The 23,034-nt window shown below is 38.2% G+C and overlaps 1 protein-coding gene across 4 annotated transcripts in view; it reads left to right on the top strand.

The window, feature by feature from the left end:
• The window catches only part of NOL4 (nucleolar protein 4), a 203,645-nt gene that overhangs the window by 158,797 nt on the left and 21,814 nt on the right, over positions 1–23,034 (top strand). For 3 of the 4 annotated variants that reach the window (XM_068396613.1, XM_068396611.1, XM_068396610.1), the window contains one exon: positions 7,582–7,695. The exons of the other annotated variant lie outside the window; for it this stretch is intronic. In XM_068396613.1, coding sequence (XP_068252714.1) covers positions 7,582–7,695 — 114 coding nt within the window. The remainder of the gene's footprint in view (positions 1–7,581; positions 7,696–23,034) is intronic. 4 annotated transcript variants of the gene reach the window in all.

Below are 23,034 nucleotides of genomic sequence, written 5' to 3'. Positions count from 1 at the left end.
CTGCCCTTGCAGTCACACGGCTTTTCAGTCCCCAGGCCTTTTATGACTGGAAAGGACGTAAACATTTTTGGGAAGATGAGGGTCTGTGGATCAAATTAATCTTGATTAATAAGCTGGGAAGCATTAAGAAAATTAGCACAAGAACAGTTACATGAAGATCTACAAATAATAATAGAGGTGTTGCTTTGTACTATATACCCCAAACTCTCTTGATTGGTCACTTTCCTTTCTAAGCGTCTCACCCTTGTTTGACAGCTTATGTAAATCTGAATGGCAACCTGGTTGAAAAAGGGCAAAGCTACTCTCTGACAAACTTTGACTTTTTGCATTAGGTGTCACATATCCTTAAAAAAAAAATAATCTAGAAATAGTTTCCCTAGAGCTCTTAAATATTCCGCCCCAGAACAGTTAAGTGAATACTCATGTGATTTTTAAGGACTGCTTTTGAAATCTGTCTCAGATACCTTTTGCTTTTCAATAACTTTTGCAAGTATAGGCAATTTTGGAAAAGTGAGTGGTGGACGTTACACTTTTCCCAGTAACGTTGGAAAGTGTGAACAAGTTAGTTTTGAAAAAGGCATGATATTTGGAAAAAAAATGAAAACTAAAAAATGAAAAATACCTAGCAACCTGATAGTAGTCTTCTACATTCTGTGAGAGAGGAAAAGATAGGAATGCAATTTTGACATTTGTTTCACTTTTTTATTGAATTTAGAAGAAAAACAATCCCCTCCAAAATGGCAGTAAGTTCTGATATAGAAAAAAAGCCTCCTTTCTTATGGGAAAAAAAAATCTGGGGTAAAAGAATGTTCACCCTGATTACTTGTAAGCTTGAAATCAGAAAAAAATAATAAATATGTTAGTTTTTCTTATGCTATGATTCTGATGGAGAGGTCTGCTGCAATGTTACTTGATTAGCTGGTTTGTGCCAGTAACTTAAGGATAGGGAGCCAGTTCAGTGTATTTGTTTAGGGGAAACAGGAAATAATGTTAAATCAGACTCAGTTTTTCCTAGTTCTCTGGAATTTTGCTAGTAAACTGTTTGCTATTGGACTGTCCAATCCAATCCCCACCTAACTCAGAAGGAGTTAGTTCAGCATGACAATACCTAGGGTTCTCTGTCACACTGAAATACCAAATAAATTTGGGATAGAGGTAATCTTACCTAAGTTTGCTAGAGAAATCAGGTGACTTGGGCTCCTTCGGCAATCAGTGAAGTGGTTCATCCCTAGCTGTCTCATGAGTCAGCTTCTGGAGATACCTGTCTTTTCAATGAAACAAAAAAGAAGCCTAGATGACTAGTTTAGACAAAATACTTAAGTTTTAGGTGGATAAAGTCAGATGGATATTCTTTCTGTTGTTTACATAAGTCATTTAAAGTTTCCATTAGTCTCACTGAAACTGCTCTCTTGAATAAGTGGAGCAGGACTTGGCCCCATATTTAGGTGCAGCAGCAGCAGCAGAAGAGTAGTTGATTGGAATGTGTCACTTGCTTAACCTTTAGGCAGGAATAGTGATATGTTAAGGTATATATGGATATATTCAGGTGCTGTCATAATCAAGGTGCAACACGCAATGTTTCAATTAAATGTACTTTAAAGCTGAAGACTTAAAAAAGTGATGTGAACATCACTGAATGTTTTGAAAAGCCTCTTATGCCATTTAAGAAAATATTTCTAGTTATTTCTTTGAATTCCAAAGAAATACAGTTGAGTGTTACAGTTGAGTATTTATCACAAGACTGCAAGACTGAGCGAAATATACCAAACCCCAGACTGAAACACAGTGCTACAAGCATTAAAATGCCAGTCTGGTTGTTCATATTTCACTATTCTTGTACTAACAATTATAGCAGTACATCCAATAGAGTGCAGTACTGTACTTCAGTCTGCAAATTTAAAAATACTCTGTGGAAAGGTTTCTGAATCCTTTGTAACTATGCAGTGTAGGACAGTTCTGTGACATACATTTCACTGCATTACACTGAGTAAAAAATCTCATTTGATAATAATGTGTACCCTGTCTTGTAAAGTATTTTGGATGTTTTCTATTAAAAATGCTATTTAGGTATTGCATACTGTTACAAATATGTTGGGGATTTTAACACATTGTGTTAGATCTTAATAAGTTATTATGAAAGAATTGTAGCATATTTGCAATATTTCATTTTGGAAATTAACTGGTCTTATGATACCTGAGGAAAGAGTTGACATGCAGGAGAGCACTAGGGACTATCATGTTGTTAGGAGCCCAACATGCAAAGAAGTGCTTAGTGGTAGCTCTGGAACAACTCAGTTACTGTCAGTGAGGCGTCTTAGGCATTCATCTTCACCTTTGGATGCCCATGCTTTGGAAAATTTGGAACTTTTTCTTTTCAAATTTGTCAAAATATTTTCTCATTCACACATTTGTATTAAAGTTCGTACATTTATATTAGGGTCTCTATGAACAAAATGAAGTAATGTTTGTGTTTATGTGCTTGCAACTGTCTTATACTGAAAGATCTCCTTTTCAGTCTTAATAGGCTTAAACTAGACAGTAGTATTTATGCACAAATGTCAGGTTATAAAGTCTGGCATTTTAGCAGGTGTGCATGTATGCCCATTATCTGACATAATAGATGATAGCTGTATTTTTTCAGAACTGAGTCAGACTGGTGTAACGTAAGACCAAGCTTCTGTATGACAACTTTGGCTTTTATTGATAAGTAAATACTGGATCTCACAAAAAATGCCAAGGTAGTAGCTTTAGAGACAACAGATCTCTAATCACAGGAGGACAGCATATATAGCAGATTGCAAACTTCTTTTTGGTGAACGTACTGCTCCTAGTGGTTTAGACTGAAATATAATCTATTATATCAATAATTGGTAGATTTATACCAAAAATGTACATTTGAAATTAGAACATAGCAGGTTTTGGATTCCACATAGAAATACAAGAATTGCGTGAATATGCCAAAAAGGATATTTTATGTTTCCTATGAAGATCTTCAAAGGTACCTCACTTTAAACAGAAGACCTGATGATACTGTATACAGTTGGTGTATTGCAAATGGATATTTTACAGCATATTTACAGCTCTTTTATGTTAAGGAATCAGAGATTATACTAATTGAGCTAATTTCTAGAGAATCTGGGCCAAGCATTTCTGATTTCAACTCCTAAAAAATCAGCAACCTTGCACGACTACTCCGTAGCTCCAGAAAGGCTTGTTGTAAGACACTTTGATTGTTGAGAGCCAGATCTAAAGACCATCAAAGCCATGAAGGATCTTCATTAGCTTTAATGTTCTTTAAAGCAGACCAACAGTTACTTGACTACAAAGAAGTATCAGCTACTTTGATTTTTTGTTAAGAAATCTGCAAAAGTATATCTGTCAATAATTTGTACACTCTTCAGAAAGAGATAAGGGGATGAGTGTATAATGTCTTCATATCAATTTGCACAAAAATGATTTCTTTTAAAACCATGCAAAAGCTCCTGTCCGATATGGTGGTGAAGTGTGCTTGTTGCTTTGTCATCATCATCATCTACAGGCTCTGTGGTGGTCTGAAGAATCAGGTTTAAATTACCTTGAAATGCAGTTTCAAATATGAGAGGACTGGAGGTGGTTGGTCATCTCCCTTGGGCTACCGAGGGAATTTCAACCACTTCCTGAATATCAATTCCTTCAAAAGATGTTAAAAACAGAGGCATCCACATGTACATGAAATCTAGAGTTTTCCCTTACATTTTCTGTCAAAATGCTCTTTGCCTACATCTTGTTAGAGGCTGAATGTTAGTTGTGTGTCAGCTGAAGAGATGTACAAAACCAAATAACAATGCGTGTTCAAAATGTAGCTGCTGTTTTAGTGCAGACACAAGCAGTATCGCATTTCCAAGTAAATACGAAGGAATTCTGTTGTATACTGCTGCTGTGTGATGGACAGAGGCATATAGTCTTCTCAGAAAGTCTGTATTAAGCTGTTTACCAGATTCCCTCTAAGTTTTATTCATCTCTTCACCTGAAAGTTACTATAAAATTTTCACATGCCTCTTTTCTACCTGTCATTGGTTCAAAACACAAAAATGTTATCTTGCCTTCTAATTTTGCCAAGTGAATCGCTTGTTTTGGTAGACTAAAGTTTAGAGGCTTTCTTCGTTCCTGTTGTTTTACACATGGATAGTTCCAGTATAGTTATTTCCTGCTTTACATCACTGTGAAGTGAAAGAAATACCAGACTGGGGCTGTGAATGTTATGTATCAAACAACACTAGGTGCGTTCTGCCAGTTCAAGCTCGTCGTGAATTTTTTGATAATGCCTTTGTTTTTTCCTTTAAGAAATGTTAGCTTGTCAAAGGTTTTCTATTTTGACGTACTCCAGTAAAATGAAACCTGGTTTCCTGCTAGTCCAGTGGGTAGGCTGTGGATCCAGGAATTGTGAGGGGAGCCTGGCAGCCCTTGGAAATAAGGGCTCCTTGGCTCCCACATTTCCTGCTGTAGTCCCAGATGTGCAGGAACCAGCACTCAGCTCTCAGCTGTGCACAGAGGAGCCTGGGAACCTAGAAAACACTGGTTTGGCTGAGATCTGCAGGCTGCCTTCTGCAGAATTGAATGATGTTGCTTTTGCCATGTTTCCCAAGGCCTTTATGTCTCACCCTCAGGGAGTTGAGAAATGTTCCGAACCCCACAAGGACTGGGATGCTTGAGCTTCTTACAGAAGTGGTTTTATAGCTGGTAGTCATGACAGAGATCATGGATAATCAGAACTATAGAAGATGAGGAAGTTAAGCTAAGCCAGAAGGGGCCTCTGAGCTTAGAAGATGGGGCTATTAATTCAGTTTATTTAAAAACTTTTTTTTAAAAGTGGTTATTTCAAAGCAATTTTTACTCTTAGGCAAGGCTTTTCAAAATTGATCTTTTTGACATTTCACAGATATGGCATTTGATGGAACAGAAAATCCTCTTTTTAACAGCTCTACTTTTCATGACAGAGGACTGTGTTCATCTTCTCAGTCAATGCCAGACTAGTGCTCTGCCTGAGTAAAGTTGATAGAGCCTGAACCATAATCAGATGATTTTTCTCCTGTGCTTTGTTACAGTATTTTACTCCCTAGGTGACTCAACCATGCATTCATTACGTTCTCCCTAAGGTTCACTCTAGATAGTTCTTGACACGAACATATCAACAGCCAGATGCAGTGATGAGTGCGAGAAATTATGGGTTAACACATATTTCAAGAGGAAGATACTCCATTACCTGGAGATTTCCTCATTTTTGCAGGTACTAACTTTGAGTTCAATATTTCAACAGTGAACACATAACCACTGCACTCCTTTTCAGAGAAAAGCACATGACTGCTTGATTTTTATGGCAACTATATTTATTTTATAAAACACTTCAATAAACCTGTTCTCGCCCACAAACAAATAAGCTGGAGGAACTTAAGTTCATTTTACTTTTTGGTCAGAGCATTAATTTTTTGGCTCATATGTCACCTTCTAAAAATCCATTGATCTATATGTATAGTTATCGGTCTACTTAAAGACCTGAGCTGGAGGAATTAACCAAGTGTTTGCTCACCATTTTTCATGAACATCATTTTGTGGCCACTGATACAGGACCACACTGAGACTTCCATGCAGCCAACATAGTCACCTTGAACATACATAAAACAGTGGCATGTACAGTGATACTTGGCCACCAAATACAGGGAGGGATCTAGTGTGGCTAAGTGATGCAATAGTGAATTCAGAGTAACATCACCGTTCTAGGGAGGCAGAATAATAAATATAGCGCTGTGTCAGTGAAAACGTTCCGCAAAGACTTACTCCCTCCTCTGGACCTCTGAGGAAGGTATCTGCTTGTACTGTAATGTTAACTTCTGTAATGACACCAGGGTTTAACATCAGTGTCCCTCATCTCTTAGACTGATTTATTTTCAAAACTGGAAACAAGTTCAATAGTTTGTTCTGTCAAATCGATCCAAGTTTATTTCATTGTAGTATTGCAGCCTCTGATTGTCTGTCTTACACGGCTGTTACGCTGATGCCAGAAAGGTTGTTCTTGTATGAATGGGAAGAAATAAGCCTATTTCACTAGTGAGGGAGACCCATAAATCCCTGTCTATTTCTAAAAGTCAGTTCATCTTCTGGTCCCAAACAGACTGTGATCCCAGGCGTTAGAGAAAGTAGTATCAGATAAAAAATTGGCATTCTGCAGAGCACATCCAAAGGCAATAAATGGACTTTAATTTTTAAAGGTAAAAATGTAGTATTAGTAGTGGTTGGCTCCTCAGTTTCTGGAATGTTATGAAAACCATAAAATCAGTTGAGCCAATATAATGAATCTGTTCTAAGGTTGTCTAAGAACTGAATGGGAATACTTCAAAACTTGATTTCGAAACTCAGTAACATTTCATAGCAGGTTCATATTTATGCTTTTGGGAGTAAGAAAGTATAACTCTTTAAAAAAACCCCAAAGCATCAACAACAAACACAGAAACACCCCCAAAACCCCACACATATGGCCAGTTCCTCAGCAGGTATAAATTTACATAGTACTTTTGAGTTCAATGAAGCTTTGAAAATTTATGGAAGTTCAGAACTTGGTTCAATAAATTGTAGCCTATGGAATGGGCGTATATGTGTATCAGTATCTGTGTTATTATCCCCATTTTTGTTATTTTCTTGGTAGTTCAGATATATTTTCATATATTAATGAAGAAGATTTGTTTTATTGTGAGCTTCAACTTTCAGAAAGATTGTTTTGCATGTAATTAGGAAAAAAAGGTGTGTAAATATTCTTCTTAATGAAATGGTAAGGAAGATCACATTGGAGCTCATAACCAACAATGGAGATAAAAAGATTTTATCATTCCCTTGTTTTTGGGGGTTCGTTGCACCTTTAACCTAAAACATGTAAATGTTTTGAAATTAGTAATGAGAGGTTTTGAAACGGAAAAATGAACCATATCTAGTTGAACCATAAAATATCTACGTTGTTGGAAGGCTGGCATTATCAAAAGGAAAACAGATTTTTTTTATTAAGTCATTTTAATCACATCAGTCATGTTGCAGCAAGAAATGCAAATATTCATATACTACAGATTGAGACTGCTCTGAAATGTTCTGACAATCTGTTACGTTTTGAGTGATGTTTCAACCCTGTCACTTGGGGTTTTTTGTTTTGTTTTTTTTTTATGACTATAAAAAACCACTACTCATCTCTGTCACATGCTGTACAGGATAAAAAGCCTTTCAGTTTTCTTAACAAGAACCAGACGGCCAGGGTGCTGCTGGAATGCAGAGAATATGCCACTGTCTGTTCAAAGTACAGCTTAATGAGCCAGACTAAACACACTGGACAATAGAGCTGTGGGGGGAAAGGGCTTCTCATGGATCTATGGATCATCTGCGGCTTTAACATCTAACTAGTTTCATTTTTCATATTTACAAGTTCCATTTCCCTGTTTTGTTGGTATAAACTACATTTCAATGAGCGGACTTTCCTGCCTAGGTGATGATATTGTGTGCTTTGAAAAAGTATATCGTGGATTATGCTAGAAATAATTTCTGTGTTTCTTTTTTCTCTCATAGTCACGACCTATTCCCTCACACCTTACTTCAGCAGTTGCAGAGAGTATCCTGGCTTCCGCCTGTGAGAGTGAGAGCAGAAATGCTGCAAAAAGGATGCGGTTGGATAGACAGCAGGTACTGTGTTGTTTGGGGGTCTACCACATCCATATTTATAAATGCACTGGACTCATTTACGTAGGATGCCATGCAGAAGGGTGGTGCAATTCCTTGTATGTTTCTTGCTAGCAAGAATAATTAAAATACAAAAGCCAGTTCTTTAAATGAATACACAAGCATGTCTTTGTCTATATTTACATAAGCTGTATGAGGGTGTCTAGTATATTTGTAATGTCCAGCTGGATAAAGCTATATATTTGCTTTTTAATGGTTGTAGGTTTTGAGGGCATAGTGTGTAATCTACATACTAGAATTAAAGGGAACATACAGTATATATAGTTTACATAAACAACAGAAATGGTGCATGTATCTATGAGTCAGTGTGTTTATCTGTGCACATATTGTCTTCCAAAATGTGTATGCATTTGCAAATGTAAGGTGAAATACTGTAAGTTTCTGAAAAATATCTATTTGCCTGAAACAGAAAAGTTATTGTGATATATAGCAAAATGCTGTCAATTAACATATTAGTGAATTTTTAAAGCTCATATCAATATTTATTTTATTTTTTCTTATGTGATTATTCACCTATTATAGAGCATGTTAGGATTTCATTATTTTTAATTTGCTGAGGATTTCATGATTTCTTTCAATTTTTTAAAATCAAACTGGTAGCTCGTTCTAGGCTTTGATTATTTAGTTGCTCCACAGATACAGTGGATGTCTAACATTCTTATTGGAAAGACTATTATGCTTTATTTCTCTTAATGATTATCACAAAGTCAAATCTTAGTAATAGTTGTTCCAAAATATGCCTCTGTCGTGGTAGATGAACTCTTATTGTGGAAAATAACATTTTTTAAAAGAACATTTTCCTTTCATCCATAGTTCGTTTGGAGTTCTTTCAGGTAGTGCCCTAACTGAATAAAGGATTCCTACTACTATCCCTAGAACACTGATAGTTTAGGATCTGAGAGTGGATATTGCTATTTCTTTTTGCTGTTATATTTTTTGCTAGTATTTTCATTATTGTGGTACATTTGCCTTAAGATTTACAAATAACATGTGATGTCAAAGCACTGTAATGTCAAGTATGGCTTAGTTCAGAAGTAGTGCTCATTCAGATTGTGCAGGTTTTATAGTCTCTCATTTGTTCTCTTATTTTCCAGTAACAAGTCAAAAAAAAAAAAAAGCTACAAAGTCGATGTGCTTACCCGAGGAGAACTAGAAAAGACTTGTGCAAACATCAGTTACTTTCATTGCAAAAAGCTATCCTTGGTCCAGCCTGGGTGAGGCAGAGTTTTCAAGTTATTTAAATGAGAATCCCATAATACTCTCCAGCCAGCGAAAGGGCTGTTGAAACAAAAACAATTTTAAAACTGTAGTCAGAACTCAAAAAGCATATTAGGATTTTTTTTCTTTATTTTGTGGTATTACTATCACAGAAGGATTTGGTAACAGTTATCATTGAGGGGAGAGGCTTTTCTTTGCTTTTCATTACAGAATTAAAAATCTGTAGGCAGAACGGCTCCAAACCGATCACCTTAATTACAATTGTGATGTTAGAGTAGCAAAGCTGCTTACGAAGAACAGGTGTTGGGTTCTGCTTCCTTCAGCTCTGCTGCCTTTTTGGCTGTGAGTTCCAGAAACACTGTGCAGACAGTTGCAAATAGCACCAGCCATTTAATTCAGCAAGCAGTAAATTAGCTGGATTGATGTAGCTTTGGTGCTTGTAAAACTATTTGTGAATCCAGGATAGATTTGCTGAATAGTTTTGGCTGGAAAAAAATATAGGAATATGTGTTAGGTAGCTTCATAAAACTTATAGTCAGAAATTTACCCTGCAGGGCAGAATAGTTAAGTCATTAGACAAGTAGAAAACCTTGGTTCTAGCCCCAGTTCCATTGACATTTAATTATTTATTGCAAGTATGTGACATTAACACAATAGACCTAGAGCAAACCATTCCAGAGTATTTCTGAGTGGGGTATTTAACACATACTACTGTGCTCGGTTCTTATGTGGAGATGGGAAGTGGACCTGTATCCTCGCATCCAGAGAGAGTGCCTTATAGGTAAAAGGGCTCTATCCTTCTCCTCCTTCTATTTTTTCCTTTTACTTACTTTTAAGTTTCATTCACTTTTCTTACATATGTCCAAAGTGAAATATTTTCATTGGATTTTTTTCTTAAACAGAGTAAAAAAGGTTGAAAAAGTTCAGTTCAGCACATTGTTTTTACTGTTCCATAGCTCTAAAAAAAACCCAAAAGCAGCCTTGTTTTCTTGTTAACGTGTCTCTGCTTTTCCTTTTTAAATGTAAATTTCTAAAATCGGGCATTATACCAATGGGTGGACTCAGGCTTTGAGGACCCTTCAGCGGAAATTTGGGAGGAGGAAAGGGGAAATAAGATTTGGATAACGAAAATTACCACTTCATAAATTATATCAAGAGATATTCTAATGGACGACAAGCATTAGATAGTCCTGGAAAGTAGATTGTTAAGAGGATCTGGTAAGAGCACTCATTCAGCGCTTCCCCTCAGAGCTGAATGGAAGTGTTGCATTAAGGCTGCTTTATTCTTGCACGTAGCACAGTGAAGGTCTGCCTTTTATTCTCCAGAGGGGTGATCTGCCTCAAAGTGAGATGTAATTTGCATCCCCACCACCACTTTTTTCAGAATATTACCCATAAAATGTAAATGTATTAAGAACACAATGAGTGTTATGCCCAATCCTGAAGCTAAGACAAAACTTCAGCAGCTTCCTGAACTCCTTTTCTTGCCTTGTTTGTGCTCTTTCCTGTTCTTCTCCATTTCTCCTCCTCTCCCTGGCGCAACATGGTCCCTGAGCAGGAAGTTGTGAGCATGTTGCATGTACGTCCCTAATGGAAGTCTGTACTTCAGTAAAATAATTTGAATTTCCAAACTAAATATGTTTTTGCCTACAGTGTTAATTTTAACAGTAGTTTTATGAAAAACCATCTCAATTATTGCTGAGCAAAAAGAACCAGCTCAATTGTCAAAACTATGGGAACTTCTAAGAGCTTGTTTTTTCTTTTGAACAGATAGAGTATTGGCCATGCTCATGACTATTAGCTGTTTCTTTCACAAGTATTAAACATGGAAGGGTGGCTTTACATACTTATAACCCTGTGTACAGATTCGTTATTTCTTCAGAAGAAATCTCTCCAATTGTGTGTGTGTGCTGCATGCATTCAAATATCGGATCTTATGAATTATTTTCTAGAAGTATTTCTGATAGCTGTAGTGCTTAATATAACCCCGATCTAGTGATATTTTTAAGTCTACTAAAGTTAGGTCTGAAGCAGGACAAAGCCTTCATTCTACCTACATGCCTCAAATTTCATTCACATGACCTTTGTATTTCTTAACTCAATTTTAAAAATAAGTTAATGAAAACTGGTCTCACTGATATCAATTACTTATTTCCAAAATTAGTTTTTTTCATGGCAATCGTTTATTTCATAATGGGAAACTCAATGTAATCTTGTCTGTCAGGAAACAAGTACCTTCCCATAGTTTTTGAAGCTGTAACAATAAAAGCATTGTCAGTTTCTGAGACTTCTCTGTAAGGAATATAAATGTGTTTACTAGGTCACAGTAGCTTGGACTATGATGTTTTGGCTGTCTGACTATGTCAGATGTAACTCAAGTGCTCTCTTTAGCTTCAGTGCATTTTCATTATCTTGAGATCAAGCTCTGTTGGTTGGCCTGTAGCTTAAGTGCCGAGAAGTTACATGTTTGATACCTGTTACCTGACTGAAGAGTTCTGTCACTTCCACTTTTTAATTCTGCCTGATATTAAAAAAAATTATTCCTTTGCACAAATTTTATAGATTTATATATTGAAATTTTATAGGTTTCCTGATACTACTGCCAGATGGTGAAATGCTCGTGACACTGGGCTGGATTTGGTTGATCTTATAATCATAGAATCCTAGAAGTGTTTTGGTTGGAAAGGACCTTTAAGATCATCAAGTCTAACCATTAACCTAGTACTGCCAAGTCCACCACTAAACCATCTCCCTAAGCACTACATCTATTCATCTTTTAAATACCTCCAGGGATGGTGACTCCACCACTTCCTGGGCAGCCTGTTCCAATGCTTGATAACCCATTTGGTGAAGAAATTTTTCCTAATATGCAGTCTAGACCTCCCCTGGCACAACTTGAGGCTGTTTGCTCTCATCCTATCATTTGTTACTTGAGAGAAGAGACTGACACCTACCTCGCTACAATCTCCTTTCAGGTAGTTGTAGACAGTGATAAGGTCTCCCCTCAGCCTCCTTTTCTCCAGGCTACCTGTCCACAGTCCAGATCAGGCAATGGGTATAGAGGCAATGCAGAGCTTTTGTGTTGCTTTCCAAATCATCTCTGCTGAGTCTGGGTACTGAAAAAGGGTAACTCGTGGATAAATATATAGAAACCATAACTGGATTGACTTTTTATGACTTACTTCAGTCAGAGATAGAAGAGGCATTATCTGAATCCTTTAAGATTTCCTGTGCTTCTGAATGGTATCTTGGGATGCTCTCCTGGGATAATCTTTCAAGGTCCTTTTTGCATCTCTAGCAATATTCAGTGTGAAGCAGTTGCACTGAAGTGGAAGTTCTGGACTACTGTCAATAAGGGAGTCATGGAACAAATTAAGTAGAGCTAAAATACAGCCCTTTTTACATGCATTCATTACATATGGTGAACAGGATGGCTTTGTTTATTGTGTCCTTCACTTTACAAACCAAATTGTGTCTTGGTTGGGCAAAAAAAGAATTGTTAAATAAGTAGAAAAATCTGGAAAAAGTCATCCTGTCATTGCTGTCCTGGGCAGTGAACAGAGGTTGGGATGCTTGTTTTGTGGGCTGCTGCTGCAGAGGCTCTGTGGCTCTGCTTGTTGTCAGTCACAGAAATGGAAGTTTTGTTTTAAGAGCTTAACTGTTGTCAGTCTTGGCTTCTTCCAAACAGGTATGTGCGTGGTGTAGGTTTTATAAAACCTCATCATAAACCACCCTGGAGCAGTGTGGGGCTATGGCACTCTGTGGAAAGTGGATGTGGATTAGTCTTGTTACTGTCCTGTCTGAAATCAAAAAGACCAATGAAAACTCTTCGAGGGAAGATCTAAGAGGAAATAGTAGTTTGTATACATCAGTGTTTGAGAAGACCTGCCCCTTTTTTTACTAAGGAAGATGAAAAGTTGAAATCTTCCTTTGGAAAAGCAAATAAGAACAATACTAGGAAAAAATTGCCTTCACCCTTATTTGGACACAAGTGGTTTTTGCAACAGCTGCCTTTTGTTTCATTGTTTTGCTGTTTAGAATTGATTCTTTTTGCATGCTGTGATGTTGCAAAATTTATGAATGAGCATTTTTCTTCTAATTGAAATAAGAAGTTTTTGGTGATCAAGACAAAACGTGAGCACCTGGGAGCGAGGAGGGAGGATGAATGTGGGAAAGCAGGAAAAGAACTGAATCATAGAATTTCCCTTTCACTGAACAAACCAGTTATACGCAGACTAACTTTAATTCTTCACATGAGATTGTATTTGGAGATGGCTCCAAGACAACTTTGCAGTTGCAAGAGTATTGCTTACTCCATCTCTATCTCTGCTTCAAGTATTTCATTCTCTGCTAGGCATCTCAAAAAAGTTCCCTCAATATAAATGTTAAATATCTTTTTTTTTTAATCATAAGGTTAAAAGATATGATGTAAGATTAGGATAAATGAGCAGGTTATATTTCTGAGTCTTGTGGAAGCTACCGGTTTATTTGATTATAAAAGCTAAACTCCATAAAAAAAATCTTTGATTATTTGAGCTTTTCAAGTTGATAAGAGCAAGTCTATGCACTGGGCACAGACTATCATGCACTATGATGCTATGAAGCAGTTCTTTATGATAAACACTGAATGCATTTTTTTAAGAAACCTCTCATCACGATGACAGCTATAATTTTTTTCCATGCTGTGATTTGTACCAGGCAAATTAAATCTCAGTAATCATTGTGGTGGAGTGAAAGACAATATCTAACCCCCAAGGAAGAGAAAGTTTAATGATCCCAGGTTTACACTGAAACATAAATGAACATAAATTTGCAAATAGGCACTTTAAATACATTCTTCGCCCCCATTCTAGTTTGGGGGATAAAAGGAAGGCAAATCTAAAGTTTTCAGTGCTTTAGTAGCATATGAATAGGGTGTTAAGAATATTGCAACATTTAATAATTTTAACAACATTACTTTTAGCTGTTAGAGGAGTAGGAGTAGGTGGCTATTAGGTTTCTGACTAAGCAATGTGGGCCTAGACACATATGCTGGGAGCTGACCTGACATTTGCCTCTGGATAGTTGTCATAGCAGCAACCTGAATAGAGCAGCTTGATACAAGTACCGGTTGCAGACTGGATACAGGTGCTGTGCTAATGCAATACATTTGAATATTAATAAAAGTGCACATGTACTGCCACTTGGAAATCACGGCTACTGTGTTTCCTTCCATTTCTATCTAATTCCTAAATGTTCATTTTTAAAGAAATTGAGGTTTGTAAGGAGATGTTAGTGATCTGCCTCCATACAATTTCTGGTGCCATTTCTCTGTATGTAACAAGGGGATTGACCGAAAGAAAGACACAGCTTTATTAAAAAAAAAAAAAGTCTGGCTGTTGCAGACCAGGAGCGGTTTGTCTCTCTGTTAAGAAGGAAGGAAATTACTGGTGGACAAATTACAAGTAATTGTAAAACTGTTTTGGAAGAAACTAATTAAAAATCTGAATTGCAGTGAGGGCATGGACCTCCATTTCAGGATCACTGTATCTGGCTTTCAGCAGTAAGGGGGAAGAGACCTTTAAACCTTCATATTTCAGGACAGAGAATTTGTGTTTCAGCTGTGCCGCTAATGCACAGCTTCTAAATTTTTACACTGAGCAGTAATTTCCTGTATTACCCTTCATACAGCAGGAAAGAAGGAAGAAGGTTATATATTTGTGTCCCTCTGCGTATGTTGTTGTTCTCTTTCCCGATCGATGCATACTGCAGCTCTCAGGAGGAAGGAAGAAACAAACAGTAGGGTTCTTAAATGCTCTCTTTATTCTGTTATTTATATTGTTTGGTTCTGTATCAAGGGCAGATTTGGACAATATTGGTTACAGAAAAGGGAGCTATGCAAAAATATCTCCCAGTGGATGCTGGACAGTGCCCTGCTGAGGCAGTGCTTTTGTGGCAGAAAGCTGCGAATTCAGAGGTAGCATGAAGAAGTGGTTTTGTTTCAGGGAGATAGAGTCCTTGCCACAGCTATTCAGTATGCAGGAAGAGCAGATCAACTATACATCCTTGTTAGAGGTGGAGGAGAAAGCATCAGGAGTTCCCTTCCACTTGGGTTTCACAGAGCCTAATTTGCTCTGGAGAATGAGAAAGAAAAGGCACTTCATCTGTGCTGACCACAAGTGTCAGCAGCACGGAGGGATGGGGCCATGTTCTCTCTCTGCTGTATATTTACATAAGACCTGAAAAATTCCCGCTCAAAGTGATTTTTGCTTCAGAATGGGAAGCTTGCGGAGTCTCAGATAATAGAAAAGAGCAAAGAGAAGCAGATAGTTCACTTGACATAAAGCAAACAAATAGAAATTGGAATCCCAAAACCCACAAGAGGCAAAGTCACTTTAACTTGCTCAATGCCTCTTACACTGAAGAAGCTTTATCAATAATAGCTTTTTGTATTCAGCCATCCCTTTGTGATTTGGTATTTAATAGGGATCAGAGTCATTTCTGTACTTCAGTACTTCATCCTTTTTTATCTGTGTTCAAAATGATCACTAAGACGACTGTAATGTCCTTGGATACCCACATGCTAGTTTCCATTTCAGGCCTTGTTCGCTTCCATCATTTCCCCACCTAATGACTGTTTTACTGCTGAGCTGGTCTTTGGTTTGCTTTTGTGGTTCCAAATGATATGCTTTAACCACTGAGGCAAAAAATGTTATGCAGGCACCGTTTAGCTGCATGTGTATTATTGTCAAGGGATCAAATTATGTACTAGTATTGGGAAACTTAGCTTCCTACCCAGAATGCACTGGCCATATTGTCAAGGGGAAGAAAATAAGCGGTATGCATTGTAATTTTAAATCCTGCTGCCTTTCACATCAGTGGCAAAATTCCTGATTTGAGCAGTGCTGGATAGGCTTCTGCTATTAGCAGATGCAGCTGGAAGGGACTGCCAAGTATCACAGGGCAACCCCCCTCCAGCCATGCTCCAGCACAACCTACATTAAATTTGCTACATCTATGGGAAAGGAATAATGTGCAAGGCATGCACTTGCAATAATTTCATGCCTTGGATTTACCGTGAGGCCCTAAGGTGAGAAGCTAATGTTTCACCTCAACACAGAGATCATTAAATTAGAAAATGCTTTATTTTTCCAGAGTCTTCGTGCTGAGCATGTATGGTTGAATTTCAAGCTGTTGATTTCAGAGAACACTTTAAACACCCTGAGCTGCAATAAGATCTTCAATGTGAAGTAAAATTGATGCCAATGCAAATTGTCTGTTCTGGAGTTTAATAAAGCTGAAGGCTCAGAAATAGTGTCAGGTTGTTTCTTGGACAGAAACTTTTAAACAACCTTATCCCCCTTCCTACCATAGATGGAATGGAAGTGAACAGCGACTGGAACAGCCTTCTTCTCTGTGTCTTCAGTATCCATCTCCTGTCAAGGAGACAGAAGAGGAAAGGCTGGTAGAAATGTAGATATAAAAGTTCTCTCCTAAGGCCCAAAGATGGAGGTTTTGGAGTCAGGGCTTTTCTTCTTCCCGTTCCCATGTTGAAAGCCAGGAATAGAGAAGCTTTTACTTATATCTCCCTTTTATATGGCAAGAAGACATTAAATATGAAGCATTTTCTTGCCTGTCAGATGTTTTCTAGCATAGAGACACATATGTTAAAACCATGATTTTGTCTTTCCTTTCCTGTGTTTAGCTAATGACTTCATTGCACACACTCTCCTGCCTACAGCACAGGCAGGAAATTATGTTTCTGGTGAGCAAATCCCTGTTACCATGCAGTTTGGGCCAGTTTAATGAAATCAATGCAAACCCAGTGTGCATGTGCAAACTCTTATTTTTTCAAGAGTGGCGTATTTTGGTTTTGGTTAATGAATTAGTAGATTTAGAAGACTTTAAACAATCATAAATTACTCCTAAATTCAAAGCATCAGTTGCACAGTGGATTCAGATGTATTCTTCAGTTAGAACAGTGCAATTCTCCACACAGAAAATACATGTAGAAATGTATGCGCAGACTGCTTATGTTTGGTAGCAGGAACATGTTTGTGATTCAACAACTGGCTTGATGTCCCTAAACTAAATTTAGAAACGTATTTTTCTAAGAAAAAAATTAAAAATATAATAAGCTGTGGGAGCAGGAGCTGAGTGCATTGCCTGGAAGCAGCACCAGCCTGCTAAAGAGGCTAGGCACAGGGCAAGGCAGCCAAGCAGGCTGTGGCCAGCAGCCCAGGCATTGTGCCAGAAGAATCCTCCCCTGAAATGAGAATATTTGGGGAACAGATTTGTACTGCAGTGCACAGATTTCATGCTTATTACTCATAGTATTTCATATTAAGCTTCAGTTTTACTGTCTCCATTAATGAAGCAAATCAGAAAGTGCACCCTTCAAAGGCCAGTCAAAGTTCATTTCTTTGTTTCTTCAATGGCTTATGCTACTCTCATTTGGTGATTGTGGAATCAAAAAGCCATACCCCAAAGCATTGCTTCTTATGTACTGAATCTTTTAAAACACAGAACCCTCACAGTACTGAAGTTAAAGGATGTGCAACAAGTTCCGTCAAAAATTTAGAATAGGTCTTCTTCAGTAGCAAAACATTTTCTTTCTACTAAATAGTTTGAGACAGAGCGGGGACATCAGGGTTTTTTAAAAATACCTTTTATTCTTAAACGATTTTTTCTTTTTTTTTTTAAGCTGTAAAAGTCAAGTTGCACCTGAGGCAGTGTTCAAAAACAGACATCCTGCACTGAATTCATAGAAAGAATTTTGGTTTTCACAAACATGCAGTTCAAGTTTTAATGCAGATATGAAAGAAAATAACTAGCAATCAAATGTATCAAACACAGGGTAAAATATCTTTAAAATATCTGAACCTACTGTTGAAAACAAGAACCAGTCTTTGCTCACTCTCTAACAGGCAAGAAAACTCTTTTTTTATTTACCTGTGAAGAGACACCATACTGTAAATACAGCAATATGCTGGAATCTCCAGTGCCCTTATTTTTTTCCTTTTCAAAGCAGACCACACAGACATTTTTAATTAGTTGAAGCTGAGGAAGTTAATTCGTCATTGACCTCCAATGCTTCATGCCTAGGTTGTCATCTTCTGTTCCTAAATGAAGAAGAATTTCATTTAGAATCTAAGATAAAGTGCTTTGGTCCATTCCCCCTGCCACACACTCCAATATATGTAATATTAAAAGAAAGTGTGGGGCAGAAGAGAAATAGGAAGATGCATTCAAAAGTCCAAATCATACCCCATAGTTTTCCAATAAAGCATTTTTCAGTAGTTGCATCTCCATACCCCAGAGCTAGCAGGTGTGTGGAAAGCTGTTTTGTGTCAAGAAAATATGCCGTCAGTAGTGGGAGTGATACCAGTTGTAATGTAGTACACGAAGAGACCTATAGTGGGAGGTTTAATTATGTTGACCATGATGATATTGTAGTAATAAATCTGCAAAGCTGGCACAAGCATTGCTCCAGTACTCCCACACACTTTCCCCTGCATGCTCCCTAAACATTTGATTCATGAGTTTAAAAGTTTTCTGTGGTGGTGCTCTGGTGCCACAGTCCTCCTGCACCAAATGGAGTAATGCTGATCTATCCCAGCAGACAGTGTTGCCCATCATAGTCTCTAAAAAATGGCATGTTGGCAAGGGGGAACAGCAACATCTCTCCCTGTAGGAGTGCCTCCCTGAGATAATGTCTTGAGGACAGTACACACAAGTATGAAAAATGCAGAGAAAAATGCTTGATTGTGATCATAAAAATGGAGCTCCCTGAGGCATAGCAAGGCTTGTTCTGAGTGAGAGGAACACACGGTGAAGGAGGAATTTCTCTCACTTTGCATCCTTCTGGTTCAGCAGTAAGTACTGCTATGCCTTTGTCATCATGCATCAGTTTCAGCAATACATTGATTTCATTCAGCACTGTTACCTGCAGGCAAAACTGCTCTTGGGGTGGGAAAAGATGACATTGTTTTCTTGTGGTTTATGTTGTTTCTGTTTGGAAGAAAGGTTCAGACTCCTCCATTTGTACTGCCTGTCAATGAGGAAGCAGCAAAAATGATCAGTGGCCATGTTCTTCTGCAAGGTGCTGGCCTCTGCAAATAAATTGACTTTGAAAGGACTAAAGCGGATATGCAGCAACATAAGAATAAACATGACATAACCTGTACTTCATTTCCACTGAAGTTTTACCTTTATTTTCTTCAGATTTTCAGCTAATCTAGTTTCAGCAGGGGCATCCTAGGCCCTGGAGTTCATGATGCAGTGCTTCACTTTTGGGATCAGGCATGTAGCAAATGAGCTCTCCTAGGAGCTGCAAGCCTGCTCCCATGGTCCTGTGCCTTGAGCTGTCTTAGGCTGAGATCTGCGGGGGTGGCACAGGGAAGGAAAGGATCCTTTCGTATTCTCTCTGGTCCCATCCTCCGTGGCAGGCTGAAGGAGTTGGTGATGCAGTCTCCCAAGGGAAACTGGCTTTCCTTTGAAGGAAAATGTTGGCTGAGAGTGGGTGGGGAGGTGCAAATCGAGGAGGAGGGGATTCCCAAGGTTGGCTGCTGAAACAAGGCCTAAATTGGTAACTTATCATAAGGTTCAAGCCAAGGGCCATGCTGTGCTGTTTAAGTCAGAGTAAAAATCTGCCTTTGTTTTCTTCCTGTCCTGAGAGGAAGAAATTCTGTATGAGGCCTGGGCCCTAACAAATCTTCTCTCTCTGCTGGTACAACAGGGAGGAGCAAAAGCTCCACCTGCCCCCTCTCCTCTGGTGTTCCTCTGCAAAGCAGAAAATGGTGGCCCTGAAGACTCTTCTGCTCTTTGCATGGCACCTTTGTCCCTTTGTCTGAATTCATACCACTTTCTCCGTGGGAAATGTAATATGTGTTTTGTGAGATACACCGTGAGCACGTAGGAGTCTTGACAAAACTCAACGGCATTGGCACAATTCATGTATTCCAGCCAGATCCAGTTATGCCTCTTCCATGCCTGTAGCTGCTTGTAATCTGGTGCTGGCCATCACTGGACACGTTCTTTAAAATTGCACGGACGAAGTCATTGCTGTGCATACACTGCAGTGCACTGTGCAGTCGTGCACTACGCACCTGTCTTGTATGTTGAGACAACTTTCAATTAATCGTGGTGAAACCATTAGCTAACTAATTTTTTTCATACATTAAAATTCTCTAGAAAAATAAAGAACATGACCATGTCCAATATAACTTATGAAATAGCTTATGAAGGGTGATAACTGCAACCTAAGACAAGAACAGGAGGAGCTACAAGAGAAAGTTAACTTACAAGACACTTTAAGTCATTAGTTCACTTCAAATGTGATTGCTATATTGAGTTACGCTTTTTAACGTTCCTTTGTCCCTGATGGAAAAAAAGCACACCAGGGAAAGCACATTCAAAAAGCAACTACCTAGAACTTCACTAAAGAACAGTAAGTTTATCTCAAGCACCACAGAAAAAGATAAATGCTATCCTTTTCCATTTGGACAGAGAGAGACGTGGTCCTTTAGAATAACTCAGTTTGTCTTTCCCCAGTGACTTTGCATCAGAGTTACCTAAACTGTAGGAATAGCTCATCCATGTGTCCACGCTCAGCCAGCAGCACTGGTGACCTCTGAAAGCTCACGTTGCTCTTCTGCTGTCACGGTGGATAATGAACTGGCTAAAGCTGACATGCTATGAAGAATGATCCCTCTGCTTTGCTATTGCTCCAACAAAAGTAATTATCCAACAACTCCTTGCAACAGCCATCTGCGTACCTCTTCCAAAAAAGTTTTCTGTTCTGCAGGTGAAGTGGCAGTGGTGAAAAAACAAGACTCGAACACTGCGATGTGAAAACACTAACCTTTTATTTAAGGTTAACATACCTATTCCAGTCTATAAATAATGTGTCATTCTATCAGAAATACAGAAGACTGAAGTTCATTTTTCTCTCTTCTACACAATAGCACCTTTTTATTTTGATCTTTTTCTGTGTCAGTCTCATGCTTTCATTTCTTATTGAACACTGGCTCGTGTCATTTTTGATGCCTGGTGACAGCACTGATGCTGGCAGTTCATTTCAGTGTTAGTAACCTGAAAGGAAAAGGAACCTACTGCCCTTCTAATCTGAAACTGAAGCATGGTGCTTTCTTTTCTTGGCTCTATACCCTGTGTCAGGAGGACAGTTTGGAGGTCCTCGAAATTTTGTCAGCTAACTTACTTAACATTTTCATAGAAACTCTTCAAGTTCCCACATCACCATTGGCATTACAAGGAGTTTAGATGCCTAAGTGGACTCTGTATTACACCTGATTTAGCTCAATTAGACTATATCAATATTTTCCTCACTATCTAAAAAATTATATTTATCATTTTTTTATCTAAAATATGAAAACCATTTTGATACTGGACTTCACAGCAAAATCATCATTAATACCTAGACAGTAACATGTTCAATACAGTTGCATATGCATGCTAGGAGTACTTTTTCATACAATGTTATGTCTATGCCAGAAAACTCTATGCTGAGACTGATGTGCTCTGCATGTAATGATGAGATGATAGAAGCAAGGAGGGTGGGATACAGGCTATGCACTACTGGGTCACAGGCAAGGGAAAGGCAGCAATCTCTGGGTGTTTAAGGGAACACCTTCCAGACTCTGTAATAGGAACCAAGACTCCCGTGGCTCGTCTTCCTTTAAATGCCCTGCTCTGTGCAGATGATGATAGCTGCTTACCCTGGCAGCTGCTTCTCTGCACAGGAGCCAGAAAACTCTAAGGTGAGACTGATGTCTCTCCGTGTAATGATGAGATGATAGACTCACAGCTAAAGCATGAATGTTCAGCTTAGCTGGAATACGGAGCTCCAACTGAGCTACCAATTGAGTAGTATGTCACACAAGAACAGGCTTTCTCATTTTTTTATGTACTTGTTTTAAGTACGTAAAAGTGAAGAAAATAATGCAGAGAGAGTGGTAGAGAAAAACATGGTCTAAATCTGATAACAGAGGGTGGGAAATAGAAAGCTGTGCAGTCCCCCAACTGTTCCTTACAAGAACAGAAATAGTGAGCATGCCCAAGGACAGCAATTACGGCCTTCTTGACTTCACTGCTAAGTCCACCCCTGAATTATCAAAATACTTCCCAATCTAAAGAATACCTGACATGAGTTCTGTGGTATTATTTGAACTTGACTTCGTGTTTTATTTTAGCCAGCTTGCTCAAATTTACTCTTAGTACTTCTGGGGAAAACCTCAGGGGTCTTTCTGCTGGTTGTGCGAAGATGATATCCGTAGTTCTAGTGCCTTATCCTCTGACGAAGACCTGAATGCTGTTTATGAAGAACAACTAAACTTAAAGGGGAAGGAATCTGTCCAAAGTGCAATTATTTTTAAAATCTATCTGTCCTGACGATTTTGGACAACAGGTTGTGGGACTATCAATGGATTCATCATTTTAAAGAATACTGTGACAAATCTGAGAGGTGGAGAAATACCCAAGTATAGATATATATAAAAATATATCTATTTATAAATATAGATATCTCTCTTGGAAAGTTATCAGAGAATAACTTTGCCCCTCAGATAAAATATATCTATGGTATGTTTTAAATATTTTCCTAAACAGACTGTAAAGATTCTAGCAATTCAGTTTTCAGGTTTCAGCTATGGGTCTGGTGTGATGAGTTGAAATCTCAGGTAGATGTTAATTTTGAATTGATAATCCCTCAATATAGGGACTTGAAATTTTGTAGAACTTTGTTCAGAATAGTTTTGAGGTATGAAAGCATGATGCAGCATGGCAGACAGGTCACATGACTTAACTTTTCTGTGCACAAATTCATCAGGGAACCTGTAGCAAATACTTGGCTTTTCTCATTGTGAGTACTGAAACTCTGCTGACTTCAACTGAAAATCTGGCTTTTGCTCATTGTGTTATAAGAGAAATAAGGCTTTCTGGGGAAGCTGGTATCTTTTATTAGATCAGCTTTTGGGCACAGAAGTTCTTCTCCTGGTCTAGGAAAAGGTGTTACCTTTTTTTTACAAACCTTACCTTGCCTGCATGCTTAGATCACAGCTGTAAGAG

The sequence above is a fragment of the Nyctibius grandis genome, chromosome 3, assembly GCF_013368605.1.
Source record: "Nyctibius grandis isolate bNycGra1 chromosome 3, bNycGra1.pri, whole genome shotgun sequence".
In the NCBI taxonomy this organism is placed as follows: Eukaryota; Metazoa; Chordata; class Aves; order Nyctibiiformes; family Nyctibiidae; genus Nyctibius; species Nyctibius grandis.
This window is presented reverse-complemented; position numbering and strand designations above follow the sequence as displayed.